This window comes from Aulonocara sp. 'chitande type north' Nkhata Bay, linkage group LG19 (assembly GCF_057382095.1).
Source record: "Aulonocara sp. 'chitande type north' Nkhata Bay isolate Kocher_YH1m ecotype deep benthic linkage group LG19, A_spYH_male_GT1.1, whole genome shotgun sequence".
Lineage (NCBI taxonomy): Eukaryota > Metazoa > Chordata > Actinopteri > Cichliformes > Cichlidae > Aulonocara > Aulonocara sp. 'chitande type north' Nkhata Bay.
The window spans coordinates 30,186,517-30,207,677 of record NC_141362.1 but is presented as its reverse complement, the minus strand read 5'-3'; the positions used below and the strand labels follow the sequence as shown (position 1 = coordinate 30,207,677).

The 21,161-nt window shown below is 41.7% G+C and overlaps 2 protein-coding genes across 4 annotated transcripts; one reads left to right on the top strand and one right to left on the bottom strand.

Annotated features, from left to right (window-relative positions):
* Positions 1 to 3,467: 3,467 nt before the first annotated feature.
* On the bottom strand, positions 3,468 to 9,563 carry ap5m1 (adaptor related protein complex 5 subunit mu 1). Of its 3 annotated transcripts, XM_086274497.1 has the most exons (10): positions 9,447 to 9,563; positions 8,874 to 8,997; positions 8,669 to 8,761; positions 7,912 to 8,563; positions 7,591 to 7,818; positions 7,376 to 7,515; positions 6,953 to 7,038; positions 6,734 to 6,846; positions 6,493 to 6,589; positions 3,468 to 6,408 (listed from the first exon to the last, which is right to left on the bottom strand). In XM_086274497.1, exons 3-10 carry the CDS (start codon positions 8,734 to 8,736, stop codon positions 6,326 to 6,328), a joined length of 1,467 nt encoding a protein of 488 aa, XP_086130623.1. In that variant the 5' UTR covers positions 8,737 to 8,761; positions 8,874 to 8,997; positions 9,447 to 9,563; the 3' UTR covers positions 3,468 to 6,325. The 3 variants fall into 3 exon arrangements, with proteins under 3 accessions (XP_086130623.1, XP_086130624.1, XP_086130622.1); XM_086274498.1 differs by lacking the exon at positions 9,447 to 9,563 and having other exon boundaries at positions 7,912 to 8,294; positions 8,445 to 8,563; positions 8,669 to 8,881; XM_086274496.1 differs by lacking the exon at positions 9,447 to 9,563 and having other exon boundaries at positions 8,669 to 8,881.
* On the top strand, positions 8,795 to 19,643 carry exoc5 (exocyst complex component 5). Its single transcript, XM_086274495.1, has 18 exons — positions 8,795 to 9,133; positions 9,518 to 9,612; positions 10,864 to 11,011; positions 11,150 to 11,344; positions 12,769 to 12,833; positions 13,039 to 13,067; positions 14,236 to 14,345; positions 14,508 to 14,552; positions 14,647 to 14,787; positions 14,862 to 14,944; positions 15,038 to 15,247; positions 15,337 to 15,484; positions 15,587 to 15,695; positions 16,750 to 16,870; positions 16,956 to 17,042; positions 17,144 to 17,252; positions 17,429 to 17,644; positions 18,435 to 19,643. Exons 1-18 carry the CDS (start codon positions 9,107 to 9,109, stop codon positions 18,621 to 18,623), a joined length of 2,127 nt encoding a protein of 708 aa, XP_086130621.1. The 5' UTR covers positions 8,795 to 9,106; the 3' UTR covers positions 18,624 to 19,643.
* Positions 19,644 to 21,161: the final 1,518 nt, after the last annotated feature.

The window sequence follows — 21,161 nt, the reverse complement described above, 5'->3', positions numbered from 1 at the left end:
GAAACATGTTTTTCAAATAGTCCTACTGAGATCATCAGTAGGACTATTTGAAAAACAGACAATCCCAAGAGTCACACTACAGTGCTGTTATGGTGGAGCACAGTCAGTGAGTTGAAACCTCTAATGAAGCATTTGCTGAGATGACAGTTTCAGCTAAACGACTGTGGTGGCATTTTAACATATTAAAATAAATGATGTCGAAGAAGCAAAAGGAAAAAAATGCAATGTTCAAATTGTACTTTCATAATGGTCACTGGTATCCAGCTAGAAACTGATAAAACACATTAATCAGAGGGATCTTTTATAATCTTTAGCTGCAGAAAAAGTATTTTGTAAAATACATACAGTCATGCTTAAAAAAGTACAACTATATGCAGTCCTGTGAAAACACCCATAATGCCTGTATTGAAATAAAGAGGGTAAGTAGCAGTCAGGTACTGCTATTCACACGCACTTGATTGTTTGATCATCAGCAAGTGTGAGCACCTCTATAAAAGCACAAGTTTTGGCAGTTTTGCTTGTATGGAGCATTCAGGCGTGCATCAATACAATTCGACAATTGTCCGAGGATACAAGAGCTACATCTCAGAGTTTACAGGCCTCGATTAGCATGTTAAATATTAAGGTTCATTGCAGTACAGTTAGAAAAACGCTGAACAAGTATGGCTTGTTTAGAAGGGTTGCCAGGAGAAATCCTGGTCGCATGGCTTAGGTTACATCTGAACAAACCACAAGACTTCTGGAACAACTGGACAATTTGGACAGACCAGACCAAAGTGGAGGGGTTCGGTGATAATGGACAGCGCCACATTTGGCAAAAGAGAAATGCAGCATGTCAGCTGAAACACCTCATACCAGCTGTCAAGCACGGTGGTAGAGGGGTGGTGATTTGGGCTTGTTTAGCAGCCACGGGACACGGGCACCTGCTGTCATTGATTGCTAAGATATTTTAGCAATACCTTTTATTTAAACATCTATCCATCTCAAGGTGGCGCTATAATCATGCAATTGGGTACCGCAAGTGGCTTTGCAAAATCACACTGGGTAGTTGTTTGACACAATATTTCAGTCAGGTGAAAGCAGTTTACCAACACACTGACAGACTGGGACTGCCATCCCTAGATCCATGCTGCTAGCATGATAACAAAAACAATACCAGTCTTTAAAAAAATTCCAAATATTACCAAGCACAGAAAAAAAATGCACAACAACTCCTGTATGCAGTGTAATAGGAACCAGGACTGTAACAGTTTTTTCCTACCCCGGTGCTTTTATGAGCTCTACTGGAGTCATATTTTTCAGTCAGAAAACAATTTCCCTCTCTGCTCCCTCTGGGCTTTCAGATAGCAAAGGGGGTGCAGGAAAATAACAGGCTCTTTCAAGCATTAACTTATGAGTTACAAAGTAACCTGTAGGGAGAGTTGCCATAGAAACCTAGCTCATTATAATGTGAAAGTCAGGTTGGGATGGAGTGTACACCTACTCTTTTAACCACATTTTTACTTGGGTGCCACACAACAACGCTCCAGGACAAATCATAAGTTTGAAAGCCGCTGAGGATGTGAAGACCACTGGGTTTGCTTGGAAGCAGCTGAAGCAAATGATGCAAATTGAAAAGACTCCTTTAAAAGTGAAGTTACTGACATTTTTATAGGACAGGGCAAAAAGGAAAAGAAATATTAGCACAAGTGGGTCTACGCTCACAGAGCCATCATGTGACTGAGGTCATTTGTAACACCCAACTTTAAGACAGATATTGTAACCATTAAACTTTACATAAATAGCTTGGACCGAGAAGTATTTTGCAAGTGTCAGCTTCTTGGACCGACAGCAGGACAATGGGCTCTACACACTCCAGACCAGGATTGCATAAAGTGGCCCCATGTAATATTTTGCAAGAAAAGACTCAGAAGCCAAAACCACAATGGACAGTCCCTGCACTGCCACACGCTGTGGAGCTGCCACCAGGATCTGTGGGAGAGAAAAGCACAACCTTTCCTCCACTGAAGCAGGAAATAACTCTTTCTTTGCTTTCAGGTCAGTCTGCGCCAAATTTCATTCCCAGTTATGATTTATTTGTTTTGTTACTCATCACTATGTGTTACTGATTTTGTGTTTGTGTGTGCAATTTAAGCATCATTTATTCTCCTCCACCCAGAAGACCTTGGGTTAGCTTGGCAAAATTAGCTGCCTAATATATTTAACTAAAACAGACTGGTCGTGCTGCCTGGTTCATTTTTAAAACATTTCACATCTGCGCTGGGACTCTGGGAGACATCATTCATTATTGTTTCTGACTGGTTGTGATTATTACCCAGACATCCCGTCATTATCTCTCCTCAGGCACTGCAACTGCTGGCCCTTAAAATTGGCCACACAAGCACTGCCAATCAAATTGCCAAAGTAATAAAAAAATAAATAAAAATATCACTGCTAACCCACTGTCACCTTCATGCTATGTCAAACGATTCCAATAAGGAATTTTGATGTTTTTTTTTATAGGACAGGGACCTCACAGATGGGGATATTCACCGTTTTTTTACAACCTGCCAAGAAGGCACGAGCAAAGTAAAGCATCTTGACAAAGTATGGAAGAGGTGAAGTGCATCTTTAGCATCAATAATTTAAATCATACATTTTTACTAACAGTCTGCAACGGTGCTTAAGAGCGAGTGGGAGAGGGTAGAAAAAATGGGGTGGATGGGAAAGGAGGGAGAGAGAGGCAGCTGTGAGTCTGAGCCCTTCCTCTTGTCTCCCAGTGGATCTGATTAAAGTGCCAGTAGAGTGGAAAGTGGGGTGGTCTACAGCCATGACTGGCCCTCAACGGGATCTATTTTCAGGCTACAGAGAACAGAAAAGCTCCCACCAGGAGATGCAAACTTGCAGAAACAAATAAAAGCATAGACTCCACAATTGTGTTACTCTTTCTCTTTTTTTAGAGTGTTTGGCTTTAAACCCAGCATCCACTCTTCCATTACCTACAAAACACCAATTCCAATGAAAACTGATGGGTCAGTTCCTTTAATTATAAATATCTTTACGACAATATGAAAATACTGAGCATTTAATAGCACATAAGTAGTAGAGACATTAAAGGAATTTTCCTGGCAGTGAAGCAGAAGTATGCAGCAAAGCAAACTAGAAATATTTCAGTAAAGTACAAATAACTCATAATTATAATTCACTACAGTGCTGGAGTAAATGAACTTAGTTGATTTCAATATCCAGTTTATTTAACCCTTTCTAGGGCAGGTTTCTGGAGGTTCAGAGAGCTGCCTCTCAAGCTCACCTCTAAAATGTCAGGCAGCAGAGAAGACATAAGATACAGTCTACACATTTAACCTCAGGCTTGGAAATTGTTGATCTAATACATACTCTGTTTGAATGCGGTGTATTCCAACCTAACTTGCCTTCTTTTATTTGTCCTTTTCGATGGAGATCCAAATGCAGAAGGCATCCAGAAGCTGAAACTCGTGAGAACCCACTGAGAGAGACATCTTTTGGAATGAGACCACAAGAAATGGGAACCCCGGCTGCCTTCTGGAGCCAATATCTTTCCCTTCCTTTGGTTTTGAAGTGTAACCTGTCCAGAAAAACAGCTACAACGCAAGCTAGATCATACAGTCAAAGAAGAAAGAGTTCATGATGTAGCACAGACTAAAGGAAAAAACACACACAACAAACTGGAGATGGCAGATGTTTTTGAAAACAGCAAAACAAAATGGAAAACTGGACAACTGAAGAGAAACTGATGCAGAGAACTGAAGTAAAGTGCACAGAGGTCACAGGATGAAACGGTCAGATAGGCAGGATAAGAAGCAGAAGCGGGATCTTTAAGCTATCATACCAAATTTCAGTTTTCAGAAATGATAACAAAGTTGCCATGCGTGTTCTGGAACCAACTTTTATTAACAATATGATGAAACTTTTTGATGTTTGGAAGCTACTGCATGTTCTGGCTTTCATGACTGAGTTTATGGCGCCCTCTATTGGTGAAAGAAATGCGATGACGTGAGAAAAACTGCTGGAACATTGACTTCAGCCTCCCTGCAATATTGACAACAAACATCCAAAAATGAACTATTTAGCTAAAAGAGGTTTGAATCGACTTTTTTTTTTCTTTTTAGGTTTCTGGTCCATTATTAGACATTTGGGATAAAAGTTAGTGCAAAAGAAAAAACAACAACAACCTTTCAGTCTGCAGATATATTCTGTTATTTAAAAGCAAATGCACGCTCAGACTGAAAACAGGAAGCTAGTAATTCTACCATTATTTATGAAGTGGCCTCCCTGAGGCCGACTCTAAGCAGACTTAGACTGGCTGAGAGGAACTGGACTCCTACCAAACACCTGGAACAACAGAAGCTTTCAATTGCTTGGTCCCCAGGCCCAGCGTGTTAAATGAACACTACACAGCAGGAGGAATTTAATCAGCAGTGATAATCTTGCAGTGGTTGGGTAGAACTATTTAAACAGAAGAAATTCACTTTATTAAATGTATTAAAGACATAAATACATGCTAATGTGACTTTTATTGTAATCTGCCACTGGGTGTCATTATTGGGCTGAGGGACACACAGTAACTCAAACATCCACAGAGAAGTGGGAAGCATTTTTTGGCATTTAATTGCAAATTCTTTTGTGGGTGTGCAAAAACATTTTAGTATCCAAACTTCATGATGTTTTAAACGATTTGTAACAATCCAAAATGCTGCGTTTGGCCCACATGATCTTTATTTTGATTATTACAGGAGTAAAGTGTAAATCTGTTTCTTGTATGCATGTATGCAAGAGTAAACACATTTTAAATAAATGAACAATTCAGCTGAATGCCCAGAGGTATGGACAGAAGGCACTGGAGCAGAGCAACACATTAAATGAGTCCATCTACTTAGCAAGCTATTCAATCAACAAAGCAAAGTCTGCCAGTGAGAGGCCACTAACTGCAGACTTGAGGAGCCAGACTGACCACATATTGCGACACTGAGGAGATTTAGAGTGGCCCAACTCTTCAAAAAAAAAAATTAAAAAAAACCCTTCTCCTTTTCCAGTTCGCTAACCACACACACTGGGCCTTAAAGCCAAATCATCGTGGAGGGGGAGAGCCGAGAGGTCTCGGTGTCTGCCACTCCATACTGCTACATAAAAAGAAGGTGAAGGATGCCGTGTGAGCAATTGGTTCCAATTGACAGAGGATTGGTCATGGTCAGCCTTCTGAGTGGAAATCCACGTGAGAATGTAGCATTTGGACCAGCAAGGGGCACAAGAGGCCAATGGCAGACAATGAGGCCACTCAGAGGAGTCTGGCTGCTGTGGAATAGTTGGGACACAATCTCCTCTGGTTTAACCCTTCATCAGCTAGTTATTCATTCAACTTAATGCACAGAGGTGGAGCTTGTGTAGTAGAAATGTTACATGCATAGTTCAGGTAATGTGCTGATAAACTGAGGGAAGCATTTGGAACCAAACGCCGATTTGAGCCGTTTTATCTATGCATCGAAGCATACATAGAGGGCTACTCTGATGATTGTGTTACATCAATAAAAGATCAAAATCATTTACAGCAGGCTGCACCATAAATTAGTTAAAAAACCTCCTCTGTAACCTCGAGAGGCAACTCAACAGTTACCATCCTTGTGACTTTTTCACCAATTAGGCAGGTCCTGCTCACAGAATGAGACCGACAGCTTTCAAGTCTCAAAGGGCCCGAGGGTCAGCGCTCAATCACAGTCAGGCTGGAGAGTTTGTGTGTTTCAGCTAGCTACTAGTTGACAGGGCAAAGCTGAGGTCAAAAGAGGTGGGGGCCAGTGATTGGTATGGGTGTGGACTCCTGCCAGCTCAAAAGAGAAGGTTTTGTCGCCAAGACACTGGCCGAATCAGGCTTCCCTTTCACAGTCCAGCCGCCCCTCTACTCCAGGCCTACAACAGCTGATGACAAGGCCCCAGCTGCTAATTATCCGGCTGATGGAGAGTCACTGAAGTGCGACTGTCAGAGCAAGGGGTGGCCCTTGTGTCTGCAATGGGATATATCTGCGGCAGACTGGGGGATAAAAGAAGTTGAACTGCAGGTGCAGGTAGTTCTTTAAAAGCAGTAATCCAGTTGATTTTTGCATATTGTGAAGTGCCTTTGCACATGTGAGTAGATAATAGATAATAACTCTCCTGTAAAACAGGGTACCATAATAATAATTTAACTGGGTCAAAATTCTTTACTTTCAGCTGTACCTGGGTCCTGGGTCGTACATCACTGTGTGTGCGTTACAGTATTTTCAGTCTCTTTAATACACAGTGCAGTGTCCACAAAGCCCCTCTTTGTGAATCCATCCTACATCATCATCTGTCCAGAAGATACCGGAGCTGTACCTGTTGAATTCCATATGTAGTACTCTTTGGACTGAAGTTCTCGGGCTGAGGGCAGGACAGACACAGTTGTTAGGGTCACCCAAGAGACAAATATTTATAAAAAAAAATTTTTTTTTACTGTAAGCTTACATGTTACAATCCGTGGCTTGGCAGAAGAATAAACCTGCACCGAATGCTGGTCAACATAACACCCAGACAACGTCATGTCAGGCACTTTGAAATGCAACTGTGAAGAAAAAAGCCACTGATGAGGAGTAATAAATCTTTTTATCTCGTCTTACATTAATGTGAGTAGTACATGAAGACCATAAAGTAGTAAGTATGGGTGACGATCCTTGGCTACTGGTAATTATGAAACATAATAACTTACTTTGACATAAGCAGTAAGTTTTGTGCAGAGTGGGTCAGAAGGTCCTGGTGTTGGTCCAGAAAAGTTGATCTTACCCTCCATCGTAACCTCACGAGACTTTGGGAACTTTTGCCCTACATATCATTGAGAATAAAATAGTCATCCATTTTTTTTAAAGTATGCAGATGCAGTGAGAGGGATTTTGTCTCTTATAGGGAGAGTCTGAAGCATAACGCTTACCCAGGACCCAGACAAGCAGGTTTTTCTCTTTTGAAACATCCAACTGTCCAGAGCTTACCTTCATATCTACAACACCCATTTGATCCCTGCACAGTGCACACAGAGACAGTATGCAGACAATCAATTAAATCGGATTTTTTTAACAGAGGTTACAGAACACAGCTGAATTACAGTGCAGTTTGTTTAATAGTCTCTCACACACAAGCAAGATACTATAACTCTGCTAAATTAGATTTAAAAACATTTAAAAGAGTTTTCCATTAAAAAAAATTTTCCTGCACACATATGTGCATTTGATTTTTCAACAATTTCTAAACTCCTAAAAGGGCTCTCAGTAATTATATTTATGACTGGATCATATTATGCTTGTAAAGAAAGCATAAAGCACGAGGAAATAGTGATTTTGAACTTTGTGTAGTTTACCTGTTAAAGAATGGCAGGTGAGCATTACAGAACTCAAAACTGTTCTTTATACTCTCATGAAGTTTGAGGGTTACTGACACGCGAAGCTGGTTCTCCTCTTCCTTTAGTTGGTATGAACCAAGTATGGGTGGAACAGGAACCTGGTGAGAAATTAAGATTTTAGCAGAAATCATTTACAAGATGAAAACATATCTGCAAGGAATTTGTATGCATACCTCAGAAGTATAGCTGCATAGTCTGAAGGGCTCTAGAGGAGGGGAAAAGGGAAACTTGTATGGCCCGGAGAAAGCTGAGCCATCATAATTATCCACACTGCTGGCAGTCAGGATACTCGAATCCAGAGATGTGACACAGGGATGGACCAGGATGTCCTGCAGTGGAGAACCATTTGGTGGCAGTGATAGAGTCACTGTCACATTTGGGAGCACCCCCTCCACTTCACACTGTTGAAAGAAGGGTAGAAATGTAGAATAATCCTAAATAAATCATTTCCAGAAGTTATAACATTAATCACTTTTTTTACATTGCGGACTTACTTTGCATGTCACGGTGCCATAAACATCCCAGAGGTCCTGTCTGCTTCGATTACCATACTGCATGGACCGCACTGTTTCTATCAGTCCAACGTTAACCACAGCTCGACCTCGGTGTAGTCCTGTCTTCCAGGCTGGCTGTTTCTGAGTTCCAACAGAAGTGGGCGCTGTGGGTGTCCCAGGTAGGGGGACATCAAGGGGTGTGCCAAGTGGACAAACCTGCAGGAGGACTGAGGGCACCATTGCCAGACGAGAGCCAAGCCCTTCACTATCAGGCTTACTCCCTGAGCCAAGGAGAAAAGTCTGTAGGCCTGCCAGAAGTGTGAGACCCTGTGAGACTGACAGCAGACTGGCCAGAGGTGGCCGCGGATCAGGAGGGACATCCACTAAAGGCAGACACGCCAGAATGAGAGGCCCTTGCGAGACAGTCAACACAGGCCAAAGTATTCCTTTTGCAGGTCCATCCACATGCAGCTCCAGGGCTGGTGACCGTGGACGGTAAAGACAGTCATCTCTGAGGGCTACATAATTCTTACCTGAGTCTGAAAGCCCCAGCTCAGTGAGCAGGAGCTGCAGGAAAGTACTCTCCTCTGGGACTGCTACATATGAGGAACCTGCCAGGCTCTTTGCACGGTGCTCCACGGTGGAAAACCTCCTGATGAAGGAGACACAAGACATGACAAAACACAGCGATCTATAAGTAATCCGAAAAAAATATGTTATGTTAGCATATATGTGACAATAATTAGAAGTCACAAACCTAGAAAAGCGTATTGACAGATTTCCTCCATTCTCGTGAGAAATAATCCACAAACCACGTACAGTCATTTCTCCGGCTACAGCAAACTCCCGACTTTATGGGGGAAAAACAAAAGCGTCAAAATCTAATATTTAAATCTCCCTGTGCATGTGTTAAATTCATTTTTTGCCTCGCTGTATGAACATCGCTGATGCTTGCTACTTACTTCCTGGTTTTGTTGTTTCATGTGACAACCACGTCCAATCAGCTGACAAATGCGCTTGCGCACTTCCAAGCGGCTGTCCCCACCCTTCTCTCCCATACAGGAAGCTGGATCGCCAACCAGCTAGCTGTCAACAAAGGGCAAAACTGTACGAAACCACCAAATCAATGCAGAAGTCGGCTTTGAGTTCCATCTCCTAGGTTTTATTTCACCGCGCCGCCAGCTGAATCTTTAACATGGCGACGACAGCTCATCTGTTCGAGGTAAAATGACAACGGGTAGCTGTGTTAGCTTTCAGGCTAGCTAAGGGGCTAACTACAATTAACGGTACCCTAACAGTGCCGACCGTATTTATCAATTGAGTGCGTAATTAAGAATTAATAATAACTCAAGCATTGAGGAGAAACGTTGGTTTCTTGTTGTTAAAGTGAGGGAAAAGAGGACACGTATTGTCTAATTTGTATGAGTTCGCTTATTCGAGGAAATAGCAATGTTGTTGGCTGTTTGTGTGCAATAAAATCAGCACAGGTAACTTTAGTAACCTTTTACAATTTACCCGATATTGTAATCTTTTACCATCCTTTTGTAGACGACTGTAGTATTTTGGGCCAAGTGACTTTTCTCCCATTGCTTTTTCCCCCCTTTAGGAGCCCTTTGACGCAGATGAGTACATTGAAAGGCTGGCATGGAGGACTCCTGGGGGAGGCTCCAAAGGAGGAGCCGAGGCGTTTGACCCCAAAAGGTACTATAGATACTTGTCATTTACATATGCAGTAGCATCTCTCTTATCCTTAATATAAGGTCGTAGTTTATAAGAATTACATGCACCACATTTTAGCTCAAAGTTTTAGATTATATAGCGTATAAGATCTCCTTCCATCCATTATCTTTATTGAAAAGGAAGTAAAATTTAATTGATTATTTTTAGTTATTATAATAATAAATATGTTCTCAAAAGGATGCCTTATTCATGAATTAATATTTCAACTTTTACAAATGGAAAGCATTAACCATGCATACTGTCTTTCTAGCCATAGTGCCACTCATTTTTTGAGCAGTTAATTAAATTAATTAGACTGTAATCAAGACCATTTTCTCTCTGTAGCCATTAAATACACATAAACCATCTTCTTCTCTCTCAGTAAACATATTTTAATAATAATTTAGGGTAAGCTTCCTGTTAAAATACTTGGAAATAATTCATTATATTTTAGATTTTAGTGTTTCAATTACATTATGTCATTGTATTATTTTATAACAGTCAACAGACTGACTTTCTAAAGAAGCTGTCCTTCACAAAGCTCACCTGGATCTCCTCTCCACTCATTTAAAGTTTCGGGTTGGAGAAAAACAAGAAATAAATATTAAAGTCTTTTGCATCTTTTTTCCCCATATTTGTTGTGATGTTTATATTTGGGGACAGGCCTGCATCTCGTAAGCAAAAATGCCACAGCAGTTTAACTGTGCCACAGATGCATCCTGCTTATCTTCTCACTACACAAACTGTTGCCGCCACCTCCTCGGATACTCTTAGCTACAAGTCAGAGACAACATATCTGTGGAGGCCACCATACTGTGAGTCACCAGCCAGGGAATGAGTGTCTGTTGGGAAAGGATGGGAGATGTCTTTAAGCTCTAGCCAGTGCTGAGGGAATTAGTCAGAAGATTATACACTCATCATTTTGGGATGTTTCCTACTCTGTGAAATGTGGTGCTGACTTAGAACATTTGCTCTGCAGTCCTGGTGGCACTTAAAATGCAGCTGACGAAGCTGCTAGTTTTCAGAGCTTCTTAAGCCTGGGGACCCAGGAATTAAGCATCTGGCACTATTCTTTAACTATTAACTGTAACTGTGAGGTCAGTGGGACAGATTTAACCTTGCGGTACCAAATTACTATTCTGAACTAAGGGCATTTTCTGCATCTTTTACCTGTTATTTTTTTTTGAAGAACTACCAAGTGGAAACTTACATGCATTCTTTCCCCCATTAAAGGCTGTTGGAGGAGTTTCAGAACCACATTGAGGAGTTGAAGCAATTGGATGAGAAGATCCAGCGGAAGGTGGAGAAGCTTGAGCATCAGTGTCATCGTGAGGCCAAGGAATTTGCCCACAAAGTTCAAGACTTGCAGAGAAGCAACCAGGTGTGTTGTGTGGTGAAAGGAGCCAATCACACCCACTGCAAAGCCCTTGAGCTGTCAAAGATTATATTATCTGTCATTCCAAAAACTTTTTTCTGTGTGTTTTTTATTTCACATCCTCTTTGTTTTGCATGATATCAGGTGGCCTTTCAGCATTTCCAAGAGCTCGACGAGCACATCAGCTATGTGGCCACTAAGGTTTGTCACCTGGGGGACCAGCTGGAGGGGGTGAACACGCCTCGCCAGAGAGCTGTAGAAGCTCAGCGTCTGATGACCTACTTCAACGAGTTCTTGGATGGAGACCTACGCAGCGATGTATTTAACAACCCAGACAAGGTAAGTATGCTGCACATGTTCTTTCCCTTCACATCAGTGGAGGTGTGTATGCGTGACCACTGTCGGGGGCCCCCTGCTGTGATACTGCTGGAGGTGAGAATGAACAGGATTACGAGGTAAACCATCCATATTAATTTGTTAAGTTTATCCCTTTAGTTGGATCCCTCGACTAATTTGGATTAATAAACTGTCATTTGCTGTCTGACAATAGCTGGCTGATTGACTAGCATGGATGTCAACATGCTCATGTCAAAACTAATTGCATTTACAGTAGGTTGTCTGGGAGAGAGAATTTGGATGGCCCTCAGCTTTGTGTCACGTTACAGCAGAAGAGAGCTTGTAGCAAGGTGGTGCATGCAAGGGCACTGGTGACATACATCCTGGGAAAAGATATGCACACTTTTACCCAGTGTCAGTCTACACAGAGGCCTTTTCGATGTTAGACAAGTGGCCAAAAGTTTGATTTTGCAGTTTTGTAGTGACAGCAGAGCGACTGAGATGCTTTAGATTTATTCTTGTTAGTAGGAATGTCATTAGCGGATGCTGAGAAGTGTGTCTGGGGGTCAATCCCAGAAACGAAAGCTGGAGATGGAGCTGGTTTTCTGGAAAGGCATGCAGAAATATCTGTCCAGATTCCTTTTTCCTGAGCATACCTCCATATGAGGGGGAAAAGAGGAAAGCTGCAAGTGAATAGCTGAAGGGGGATGGCTTTGCTAATCCTTCTGAAAGGGAGGGCTGGGCCGCCAGCGTGGAGACAAGTGCTGCTAAACCCTGACTGCAGGGAGACGGCTACATTACTTACATGGGATTTAGCTAATCTTAGCTGGGGGACAGATACTTAGAAAACCTTCGCCGAGCAGAAAGGCTGGATCCTTCTCACGGGAGCAGAGTAATGATGTTAGCTGAGGCAGGCATCTGCGGGAACAGAGGAGTTGCGGACGGCGGGCCTTTCGTAGGTCTGGGGCTTTTTTTTCAGCCAGCGTGTATGTCAGGAGGGGTGGGGGTGTGTATGGGGGTGTGGGGCGGCTCTCGACAGGGCCCCCTTTTTTTAGACAGATATCCCTGGACGGACAGATTATTGAAGGCGATTTAGACTCCTGTGGGATTACAGCCTATTCAGAAAAGGCATGCCAATAAAGAGTTGGATGTGCTGCTAAGTCAGGACTTCCACTGCTGCTGCTGCCGATGCCCAGGTGAGCGCAGCCTGTCTGTTATCAGCTCCCTGTTCAACACGGGAAGGTGGAGGAGGGCTGCTTTAAGATGATGATCCCCCAAGGGGAAACACTGCCCGCGGCCTGCCCACTTTTTCTCTGGATGTCCACTTCACATGGTCCCGCTGTGCTCTCACTCTTTTTCCATCACCTGATATCTCTCTCTCATAAACACACATACATACCCACTCTCACTTTTTCTCTGTTCCTCAGATTAAGGAAGCTGCTGATATCATTCAGAAGCTGCATCTCATTGCCCAGGAGCTGCCATTCGACAGGTGAGTCAGGCATCCTGAAGGCAGCTTTAGACAAAAGCAGTGACATACAAGAGGAACGCAGAGTATTACTTTTTTTCCTCTCAGTGTAATCGCAACACTAAATCTTTACAGCATCATGTGATTTCTAAAAATAGTCTACTTTTTTATTTTACTAGTATATAGATTAAAATGTCATTGATATTGATTTACTGTTTTTCTCTGCCAGGTTTGCAGATGTCAAGGCAAAAATTGCAAGTAAGTTTTTGACAGTCACCCACATTTAGTGTTTCTATTGTAAACTACTTGGAATGACCAAGTTTTCTTCATTTGAAGAAACATTATTGAACATTGAATATTGAGTCACTGCTCCAATGAAGAAAACCTTATTAAAGTTAAACAAACACTGTTTGTTTTAACCATCCCTCAGTCTCAACAACTTTCATGGGTCCGAACATTAAAAAGCCTGTAAAAGTATTTCTGAAGACCCGGGTGGTCATCTGTCCAGGCCTGATGCTGCTGTCATGAGTAGTGAATGTACTACAGAGTTCAGACCAGGAGCAAAAGTGTGTGTACATAAAGAATGAAAAAACCAAACAAGGCTTACAGAAAACACCTGCAGAAATATCAAAACTTTGCAAAAATGTTTGTTTCTGTAACGTTATTTCCAGTCTAAGAAAAACAGTAAATGACAGTGTGCTGATGGAAGGACAAATGGAACCTCTGCCCTCACAAAACAACTTTGTGCAATATGTCAAGGTTACTGAAGTCCATTTAGGTATCCCAGAACACTTGTTGATCAGTGTTTCCTGGACTAATGAGAAAGAAGTTGTTTTTTTGGTGTTTGTTTTTTTTTAATAATAAACACAAATACACACAAAAGTCTGTGCAAAGAGGAAAGTACATTAGCACTCAACCCTTAGATCATCGGTATACTCTTTTCTATCTCGGGGCCTGGATGTCTCCCAATCTAGGGGGAAACAATGACATTTCACAATAAAGGTGTCTCTATATGAAACTGTGGAGTGTGGAAAAACTGAGGAAAATGGGACTTATGTAAGTTGACTTATGTTTATGCTGTAGGATGTGACCTGTAAACTTTTTTTGGCTTCCGAATGGGGGCATGCTGATGTGTGCTGATGCACACCATCCTCATCTGATGGAGGTTTTTGCCATTAAGATGCATAACTAAATTTAAGAGTTTAATTCCTTTTTCCAGCCTGCACTGTGTTGATTTTTAAATCACATGAAGTACAACTGTTTGTGTATCATTAATTTAATCAGCTTGTGTTTATTGGTGTCTGTGACTTAGATGAATATCAGGCCACATTTTATGAGTAGTCAAATCAGAAATCCTAGTAATCCTTTGTAATAATATAATATAAAATCTAATAATTTATTGGTGGTTGTTTGGTTTTCTAACCAGGTAAATACCATGACCTGGAGCGGCAGTTAATCCAGGAGTTCACTGCAGCTCAGCGCAGGGGTGAGATTGGACGTATGCGGGAGGTTGCAGCAGTTCTATTACATTTCAAGGTAACCTAGAAAATGGGTTCAGTGTCCACATTTGACCTTTGGTCAAATTAATTGGATAATTGTGATTCCCATTCTGTTCATATTAATCATGTATGATTTAAATTTTTAGCACTTCCTTGAAATGTTGCACAGCGATGTAATGCTTGTGTCTTTTCGTAAAAGGGCTATGCACACTGTGTGGACGTCTACATCAAGCAGTGTCAGGAGGTGAGTGTGTAAAGTTCCTCTTACACTTGGTAGTATTGCTTCAAGTAATATCTGCAGACATTTACATGTTGCTGATGTCATCTGTCTTTGTAAGGGTGCCTACGTGAGGAATGACGTGTTTGAGGACACGGCAGTCCTCTGCCAGAGGGTCAATAAGCAGGTGGGCGAGGTCTTCAGTAGTCCTGAGACTGTCATGGCCAAACTCATCCAGAACATCTTTGAGAACAAATTACAGGTATTTCTACTGAAATGAAGAGTTTGATGTATTACTCTGTCTTTGGTTATATTTAACTGGCTTTGTGTCTGAAGGCACATGTTAAAGAAAAACTGGATGAAACTCGACACTCAGATGTAGAACAATACCTCAAGAATCTCTATGACCTTTACACCAGGTAATTAACTTGCTGACTTTTAATTCAGTTCACTTCATGGGTACCCGGAAACCATTGTTCTTGTTTATGACTCTGATTATTTCCCTTTTGAAGGACCACAGGATTAGCCACAAAGCTCACAGAGTTCAACCTGGGCTCAGACAAGCATACGTTCCTCTCCAAGCTGATTAAGAGCATTTTTTCTTCATACTTGGAAAGTTACATTGACATGGAGAGAGAATACCTTCGCACTCGAGGTGCCATGATTCTGCAGCGATACTACGACTCTAAGAATCACCAGAAACGGCCAGTGGGTGCTGGCAGGTCAGACTTTTACACATTTGATTTTACACAAAGAAAAGATTAACTGGTAAAAAAACAAAACATAATTTAAGTTTTGTTTTTTGTAACAGTATTCAAGATCTGAAGGAACGGATCAGACAACGCACCAATCTTCCATTGGGCCCTAGCATTGACACCCACGGAGAGACTTTTCTCTCTCCGGAGCTGGTTGTCAATTTGTTGCAGGAGACACGCCATGCCTTTGAGAGATGCCACAGGGTGAGGCTTTTCTGCCCTATGTTTACTAGCGGTGCGCTAACTGTACTGCATTTGTGTTTTTTGAAAAAGTTTAAATGCATATTTTTCTTTGATGTTACACAGCTTTCAGACCCGTCTGACCTGCCCAAGAATGCCTTCTCAATCTTCCTGCTACTGGTTGACCACCTTTGTGTAGAACACATTGATTACGCCTTAGAGATTGGCCTCTCAGGTAAATCCAACTTAGCTCATTAAAACCATAATGTTTGTCTGCAGTGTTCACTATAGCTGTGTCCTAAAACTAAAACTTTTAATTTACTGGCAAGGATGATCCAGGTCTTCCTTGCCATCTTGTAAGAAAAGCTTTTCAATCAAACAGCCAGCAGACTGTTAAATAATAGCAGCCATCCTGGTGAAACTTTGATAATGGTCTAGTCCAGTGGTTCTCAAACTGTTGAACCAGAGCAGATTAGGTGTGGAAAACCAGATGAATACAATATTTCTGTCTTACATTTATTTGTAACAAAACACTAACAAAGGAAGCTGGAAACACGTCGAATTCAGTGCTGGCGGGAAGCCTAACCCAGCTGTCATTCGGTGAGTCAGGGTACACACTGGACAAGGCACCAGTCTATCACTGAACTAACACATAGTGACAGACACAAATCATTTTATCAAAGACAAAAGAAATCCCAATTTCTTAGCCGCATGTGGAAGATCCATCATCATTCTCCTTGCTCCACATGAGTTGAAACCATCAAGTATGTTACCTGGCAGGCCACATCCTCCGTTTTTGATTCGACACCTAGAGGAAAACACCTGCTCTGACATCACTTACTGCGGTTGGTTACATGTGCCCATTAATGTCTGTTCCATATGAAAAAGTGAAAAATCCAAGTTACCTTGATGCCATGCAGGCTGCGCTTTTGGCACTTCTTTACATTTTCTATGGGACTGTATAATAAGGGAGCAGCTTATCATTTTCAGCCAGCTACAGTGGAACTAAACATGCATTTGGTACATCCCAGTGCTCAATTCGTTAGGTACATTCTGCATTAAGGAAATGGATCATTGATGTCCCTGTGGTTTGATTACTTTCTCCTCACTGTCTGACACTGAAATAGAGCATTACTGAGAATTTCTGCTTCATGCATTATATTTCTCTAATGCCAAGAAGTAGACATCAGGCACTAGTGGTTTTCTGCTCTTTGTGAATCATGTTGATTCATGCTTTCACCCACTTTTTTTTTTCCTATCGTCTGGCTTTCTCTCTTTCTCTTCTACAGCAATTCCCTCACCTGATGCAAAGAATGCCAACCTGTACTTCCTGGATGTGGTTCAGCAGGCGAACTCTATCTTTCATTTGTTTGACAAACAGTTTAATGACCAGCTCATGCCTCTGATAAGGTCAGTTAAGGGTTAAAGATGATGAACCTTTTATTCATCTAGTAAAAAGATTTTCCTGAATTTATCTTTCCTAATCTGATTTTAGCTCATCTCCAAAGTTGGCAGAGTGTTTGCACAAGAAAAAAGAGGTGATAGAGCAGATGGAAGTGAAACTGGACACAGGAATCGACAGGTCTGTGTGTTTCTAATACTTTGTCTGTAATGAAATAGCAAGTAGTTTTAAAAGACATTTATGGGTGTTTTGTTTTTAATCTTTCTCCCTGCTGCACACAGAACACTAAACTGCATGGTGGGCCAGATGAAGCACATCTTGGCAACAGAGCAGAAGAAGACAGATTTCAGGCCTGAGGATGAAAACAATGTCATGATCCAGTACACTACAGTAAGAGAGAAAAATCTTCAGCTCGCTTTAAGGAGCTCACATTCAAAACGAAACAAATTAGCAAAGGAAACTTGCAAATCAAATCCACACCTAGTTTTTCTTCGACTAAATACAGATAGTGTGTCGGACTGAACGTGTTTTCCATGTTTCTCCTCGTGTACCCCCCACCTTGACAGGCCTGCTCCAAGGTATGTGCCTACGTCAGTCGGCAGGTGGAGCACGTGCGGAAGTCCATGGATGGGAAAAATGTGGACACAGTGCTGACGGAGTTGGGCATTCGTTTCCACCGGCTCATCCATGAGCATCTACAGCAATACAGCTACAGCTCAATGGGAGGGATGCTGGCCATCTGCGACGTGGCTGAATACCGACGATGCGCCAAGGACTTCAGGGTGAGTGTGGGGTGGGGTGGGGGGTGGAGCATAGGTCCAGAATGCACTGGTCACAGGGCAAACATGGCTTTTCCTACAAAGGCTCTACCTGGGATGTTTTATTAAATAAACTGGTCAGGCCAATCCAAAATAAAGGCTCTGGCATCCTTTGTTAATCTTTCAGTACAAACAAGAAGGGTGGCAAATAAGAATTATTTCCATCATTGATTATTTGATTGCTTATTTTCCTTTGTTAAACATTCAGTCTAAACATACATGGACCAACAGCATTGTAAATTTTCCGTGTTTAACGTGTACATTTGCTTATTTTGTCAGAACAGCTGTTAAAAGTCCACAAGACAATTCATTTTAATTATTAATTATTTAACCCCGTAAAGGATGAACCATTAAAAATTCTCAGAAAATTAGATTTTTTAACCTTCTGATGACTAAAAAAAGAATATGCATTTATAAATATAAATTTGCATGTATGCATTTTATTGTAATTTGTGTCATTTTTACTAAATCTGGCATTTTTGTAGACTTGCTCGCAGTTTGTTTACCTCAAACAAAAACATATGGGGACTAGGGTTAAGGTTGGGGGGGACAACACTGATGTAGAGGTTTAAAAAACTTGTATCATGTTATGTAGCAAATAAATAAATTAAATTAATCTATTCACAATTAACTATATTATATGGAAAAACTGGCAATTCTCACAGAGAGTCTGCAAATATTAGACATTTTTATTTAATCTAAATGTATAAAAACCTAAAGTATGTAAACAGTCTTGTACTTCACTGTCGTTCAGGTCCCTCTGGTGCTGCAGCTCTTTGACACACTCCATGCCCTTTGTAACCTCCTGGTGGTTGCCCCTGATAACCTGAAGCAGGTCTGTTCGGGTGAGCAGCTAACCAATCTGGACCGAAACCTCCTGCACGCCTTCGTCCAGCTCAGAGTGGATTACCGTTCAGCTCGACTCGGTAGACACTTCAGTTAATGACTGTTTCAACACCTCCCTGAGCTCCGTCCAGTAAATTATGCTTTGATGAGATGATGCATCTTGAAGATACCCATTACTGCTTCAGTGAATGCATCAGTCTGGCCCTAGCATACAGACTGTACTGGGATTGCTTTGTGCGTCATGGAGACAAGGGCCAGTGCTCCTTGAATGTGTGCATTTTACCTTTTTTTTTCCCATTGTTTATTTCTCCAAGCTGAAGAAATTTAAATGTCTATTGACTTAATTTCAATTGTTTTTAAATACTAATCTATGGCAAAGATATCTGAAATCTAAGTAAATGGACATTACTCATTTCTATGGTTATCTAAAAAGAAACACTTTTTTTTTTTATTGTGCCAAAAATATAAATTCTGTGGCTGCACCTGTGCACAGAAGTGGACCCGAAAGCTGCTTTAAAGGGAATCTGTCAACAATCACACTGTAAAGTCAAGGCTGTAGTCACTCTGTGCATTGCAGACAGCTACCCCTTGTAATGAACTGTAGGAAACCAGACAGAGACAGCCTGACTAAGCATGAGATCTGAGGTCTGTCTGGCTAAGAGAGACACATGACCACCTCTATAACCTTTGACCCTTGACCACAAATTACAGGTCAAGAGGCCATCTCAGAGTAGTGTGATCCGAGCTGCAAACAGGTCTGAGAACCTCTCTGTAGGTTTGGGTGGTCTCTTTATGGCTTAGATGATTGGTGTGATGGGTCACTGAGTATGTGTCACTGTAATTGCACAGATCAACACTTGCTCATCCAGTGGGGCACACAGTCCAAAGACATTGTCAGTCTGATCTGCAGTGTTTCTGGGTCAGGAGACACTACAGTGTGGACCTCTAATGATTAAGGAAACAAGCAAGAAGGGACTTCTTCACACAGGGCTTATTAGGGAGCTTCTACACTGAGAAAGACGAAGGGTCGTGTACCTAATGCCCAAAACTGTCTCTTATACAAAGTCGCTCTCATTGTACTGCTGTTTACCTTAATTAGTGACCCAATAAAAATCTGTTGCATTTTATTACTGTCCGTCTATGAATATCCTTCATAAATTGGGGAGCTGTGAATAGAAAGTTTGCTGAGTTCTCTTCAAATGTGACTTTCAAAGTGAGATGAAACAGTCTGTCTATAGAAGTCATCAAGTATTCATAGGAATTCTTGCCACCAGAGTAAAGTTCTTTCTTAGACTTCAGGAAGTGAGCAGAGCCAGAGGGGATTAGATATCTACGAGTTGATGAATTGTGTGCAGTAGTCATGGACTGGGGGAGAGCTGGGGAGATAGAGATGGCTGAAAGCTCAGTTCCAGCGCCGGCTGGTTAGTGTTGTGTAGAGGGTACACACGGTGCTGTGCAAGTTCAAACAACATAATTAATTAGGCTAATATTAATATTATCAATGCCACATAAATTCAATTCTCTCAGCCCTAATCACAACTGGATAGCTTGTAAAAATTATTTTGTTAGGCCCTGATGCAAACAGTGGGTCTTTTCCAAACATTTGAAAACTATTTGTTTTTGCGCCGATTAATGTGTGTGGCGCGGGAAGGGGTTAGGGGAGCGGAGCCAGGCCAGAGACGATAACTGGTGTGGAGACGAAGGCAGAGGCGCAGCCTGGCCCCAGGGACTCCCAGCACAGGCACATGGAAAAGGGGGAGGGATGTATTTTTTGGGGTGGGTGTTTGAGCAGGTGGAGGGGATTAGTAAAACTGTCAACACTGGAGAGCTGGATAAGACTGTCCTCTCTTACTCGTCAGTTTGAGCAGCTCTTGCATACACATTCAGAAACATAAAGACTCCAACACATACAAACATACGCTGGTGTCAGGACAGCAGAAAGACTGTGGTTGAACTGACCGTGAACGTGTCGTTCTACTTTTGATTTTTACTTTCTGTTAAAACTGTTTCCTGTTTTAACAGGAAACTGTCCGCCGCTTTTGTATTCAGATAGCAGAATATCTGCTCCCGTGCAAGGAAACCATGCCAAGATGTGTGCAGTTAGCTTTGAATTTATACCGGGACTGTGATCATCAATACCTCATACCTACAATATCGATCGTTTTGACCTTTCCATTGTGCAATTAAATCTTTAAACCGTGCTATTAGATCAAGCTTTGTTTAGCCAGGTGTCAGTGAAAGAGGCTCTCATTGAAAATGGTTGTTTTGTAATCTAAGGGGTTTTAATCCACACAAATCCAAATCTCTTGAAGGTGAGAAAATTATATTCTGTCTGTAGTACAGTAGTTTCAAATAGAACCTCTCTACGTGCACATTTCAAGCATCTGGTTTTTAACCAATGCTTTTAATTTTATTCTACAGCTGAATCCTCTCTGACACTATTTGTTTGCTGTCTTTATGCATCTCCCTCCCTCCTTTGTCTCCTCTGCCAAATCATCGACCGTAGCTTCTTATTTGTCCACTCACCCGGCTAGTTCTCCCAATATCCCATAAATCCTTGCTTTCGGCGCATTGCTGCTTCCCCAACTAGGCCGTCCCTCTCTCTGCCTCCTGGAGCCCTGACAATAAAGCATTA

Coding starts and splice junctions, on each gene's coding strand:
- ap5m1 (XM_086274497.1), bottom strand. CDS start 8,736: ATGACTGTACGTGGTTTGTGGATTATTTCTCACGAGAATGGAGGAAAT. Junction 7,819..7,911: donor ATGGCACCGTGACATGCAAA/GTAAGTCCGCAA, acceptor TTCTTTCAACAG/TGTGAAGTGGAGGGGGTGCT. Junction 6,590..6,733: donor AACTTACTGCTTATGTCAAA/GTAAGTTATTAT, acceptor TTTTCTTCACAG/TTGCATTTCAAAGTGCCTGA.
- exoc5 (XM_086274495.1), top strand. CDS start 9,107: ATGGCGACGACAGCTCATCTGTTCGAG. Junction 11,345..12,768: donor TATTTAACAACCCAGACAAG/GTAAGTATGCTG, acceptor TCTGTTCCTCAG/ATTAAGGAAGCTGCTGATAT. Junction 13,068..14,235: donor TGTCAAGGCAAAAATTGCAA/GTAAGTTTTTGA, acceptor TTTTCTAACCAG/GTAAATACCATGACCTGGAG.